Source organism: Orycteropus afer, unplaced genomic scaffold (genome assembly GCF_000298275.1).
Source record: "Orycteropus afer afer isolate SDZICR_OR568_19922 unplaced genomic scaffold, OryAfe1.0 scaffold00253, whole genome shotgun sequence".
NCBI classification, from domain to species: domain Eukaryota; kingdom Metazoa; phylum Chordata; class Mammalia; order Tubulidentata; family Orycteropodidae; genus Orycteropus; species Orycteropus afer.
Window position 1 is genome coordinate 2562472 of NW_006921840.1, and position 3431 is coordinate 2565902.

A 3431-nucleotide genomic window follows, 5' to 3' on the forward strand; every position below is an offset into this window, starting at 1 on the left:
CATGTTGTCAGAAGGGACCATTCCCTGGAGAAGGATGTCATGCTTGGTAGGGTGGAGGGTCGACAAAAGAGGGGGAGGCCTTGAACGAGATGGATTGACACAGTGGCTGCGATGATGGGCTCAAGAATAGCAGGGATCGTGGAGCTGTTGCGGGATCGGGCGGTGTTTCATTCTGCTGTGCATGGGGTCTCTATGAGTCGGAAATGACTCGACAGCACCTAACAACAACAACAAGGTAAAAAGCTGAGATGAATAAAGAGAAAATGGCTTTGTTGTTGTCTACTAGATTAGCCCCAAGTATTTGTGTCCCAAGTGTTTGGGCACCTTCCGTGAATAAGCCTCTACTATGGTTTACCAGAAAGTGTAAAGCCAGGTCTTGCTGGATCCTAGTGGAATTCCCTTGCTCTTCTTGGCTCACAGATTTATCAGGCTGGAGGGCCCAGGATGTTAGGCCTGTCCATGTGATGGGAGATCATGCTCACACATGCCGGAGCTAAGAGCTACCGGGTTTGGGAGGAATTTGTTTAGTTATGTAAAGGTGGGAGTCTATGAGTGGTGCAAACTATAAACACATCAGCTACTAACCAAGAGGTTAGGGTTTTGAGTCCGCCAAGAGGCCTCAGAAGGAAATCCTGGCAATCTACTTCTGAAAACTCAGCTACTGAAAAGTCCATAGAGCATACTTCTACTCTGACACATATAGGGCACTGGTGACCTGTATGAAAAGATAATATTCTTGTGTGTACCGAGCTATGTCTTTAATAATAGAAATATATTCACTCTGACCTGACCTTTCAGCCCAGGGTTCCAGGGTTCCAAACACCAAAATTCAGATACTGGAAGATATTGGGGCCTAGTCTGAGACCTGGGCAGCAGCTTGTTCTATGGTCAGGGTTAGGGGCCCATTCAATGTTGAAGAACAGTAGGAAGCCAGGTAGCTATAAGGACACCTAGATACTTTATCACATCAGCTCTGTACCCTCAGGGCACATGTGGCTCTGCCCAGCCCTGGAGTATTTGTCCGCATGGGAGGTGGACCAGAACTTTCCTTGGGCAGCCATTTCAGCATCACTGATTTCAACACCTCTGCTTCTTCCAGCTCTCACTCCAGCGCTCCAGCAGCTTCAAGGATTTTGCCAAATCCAAACCCAGCTCCCCTGTGGTGAGCGAGAAGGAATTTAATCTGGATGATAATGTGAGTTTCAGAGCTTCCTTGGGGGAACCTGGCTGCAGGCCCTGGGGGGGGAAAGTGTTGGAGAAGGAGGAGGGGGAACAGGAGATTTTAGGATTGTTGGGGCAAGGCTTCCCTTAACTTGGAAGTCCACCTCTCCTGCCCAACAAGAAACTGGGCCCCAAGAACTGACCTGCATTCAATTTTTTTTTTTACTTTTATTGTGGTGAAAACACACACACCAAGACATTCACCAGCATAACAACTTCCACATTGACCTGCTTTCTTCTGTATTACAAATTAAAGAGACCCCTGGCAGAGGATGGGGGCTGAGGACCAGACTTGCTTTTGTGTTGTTGTGTGCTGTCAAGTTGATTTTGACTCATAGTGAAGCCATGTGACAAAGTAGAACTGCTCCATATGGTTTTTTTTTTTTTTTTTTTTGGCTGTAATCACCAAGTTTCCTCCATGGAGCCACTGGCTGGGTTCCAACCACCAACCTTTAGGTTGGCAGTCAATTGCTTAACCATTGCAGATAGGGCTAGCGTTGGAGTATAAGGGAATGAGGACGTCTTAATGCCATCCCCTGTAGCCTCTGCTGTGAACAGAAAGCCTCCTTCTGCCTCCAAGTCTTGGACCCAGGCAAGGCCACCAGGATCTCTGGACTTCCCCCTTTGTTTCCACAGATTCCAGAAGATGACTCAGGTGTCCCTACTCCAGAGGATGCTGGGAAGACTAGCAAAAAGCTGGGGAAAAAGTGGAGGGCTGTGATTTCACGAACCATGAACAGGAAGATGGGCAAGATGATGGTGAAGGCCCTGTCAGAGGAGATGGTAAGATCCGAGGGGCAGGGGCATGGGCAGGGGGCAGGATATAAGCCCCATTCTGGCAGGTTGTGAACATGGTCACCTTGACAGCCACTGTTCAGGTATAATACTGGAAAACCCTTTTAAATACAAGAAGGGGGGGGTCACATGAGAGGGAGAGCTAACACTTTGCCCTGGACATTGAAGCAGGGCACAGTCCTGAGGGAGCAGAACTCTGGCTGGAAAGAGTAGGGTTTGAGGGATGAAAGTCTGGGGAGTGGAAGCCTCCTGAGAAGGCGGGCATGAGGTGAGGCACTGCCGAAAGGGAGAGAAGATTGCCTACGGCCAATTCATCCACTGAAAAGTTTTGATTGGAACAAGTTCCTGGGATTGAGAAGGCCTGACTTGAAGAGAATCCCTGTGTGAGAAAGGAGATGAGCCTGGCTTCGGTCCAGGGAGGGATGGTGGCACAGACATAGCTGTAGGGCAGGCATATTCCAAGCAGATTAAAAAATCACACAGTAAGTCTAGTGTACTTGCAGCTCTTTCAGAAGACATTGAGGCCATAGTGTGCTAGAGCCGGCTCATACTGGCTCATACCAGCTCGCAAGATCCATTGGTCAAATTTTCAGGAATTTTGCCAGCCAGTTGTTAAACACAACCATTATTAAGAATTAAATTATGTATACCTACAGTTAAAGGAGCTCTGGTGGTGTAGTGCATAAGGCATATGACTGCTAACCAGAAGGCTGGCAGTTCAAACCCACCAGCCACCCCTCAGAAGGAAGGCTGGGCAATCTACTTCTGTAGTGATACTGCCTCAGAAACCCAAGGAGGGGTAACTATGAGTCGGGTCTGACTCAATGGCTGTGAGTTTTTTCAATTAAACTAATACTATTAAAAATTAAGCCAATAATATTAAAAATTAAGTATTCCAAACTCATCACTTCTTAATTCTTGTACTACATTTACTGTCATCTATAAGAGCTCTGGTAGCGTAGTGCCTAAGGCATTTGACTACTAACCAGAAGGCTGGCGGTTCAAACCACCAACCACTCCTCGGAAGGAAGATGGGGCACTCTACTTCCATAGTGATGCTGCCTTGAAAACCCAAAGAGGGGTTTCTATGAGTCGGGTCCGACTCCACGGCACATAACAACAACAACAACATGCTGTCTGAGGTTATTTGCATTGATAGTGTCTGTGTGGTAGAAATGTTAAACTCCTTCAGTGACGTTACAATGGGAACGTAATTGTGGGCTATGATGGGGAATATTTACAACAGGGAACTGGCAATTGCTATAAACCATGGCTTTCTTTTATTATTATTATTATTATTATATTTGGGTGAAAGTTTACAGAGCAATTTCACTTTCCATACAGCAGCTCACATACACTTGTCTCATGACATTGACTGTAATTTCCCACAATGTAACAGCTCCCCTCCCACTTCC

At 46.8% G+C, this 3431-nt stretch overlaps 1 protein-coding gene across 1 annotated transcript in view; it reads left to right on the plus strand.

Moving 5' to 3' along the window:
* The window catches only part of SASH3 (SAM and SH3 domain containing 3), a 17575-nt gene that overhangs the window by 9130 nt on the left and 5014 nt on the right, over positions 1 to 3431 (plus strand). Inside the window, exons 2-3 of the mRNA XM_007949753.2 lie at positions 1100 to 1195; positions 1858 to 2004. Of these exons, the coding sequence (XP_007947944.1) occupies positions 1100 to 1195; positions 1858 to 2004 (243 nt within the window). The remainder of the gene's footprint in view (positions 1 to 1099; positions 1196 to 1857; positions 2005 to 3431) is intronic.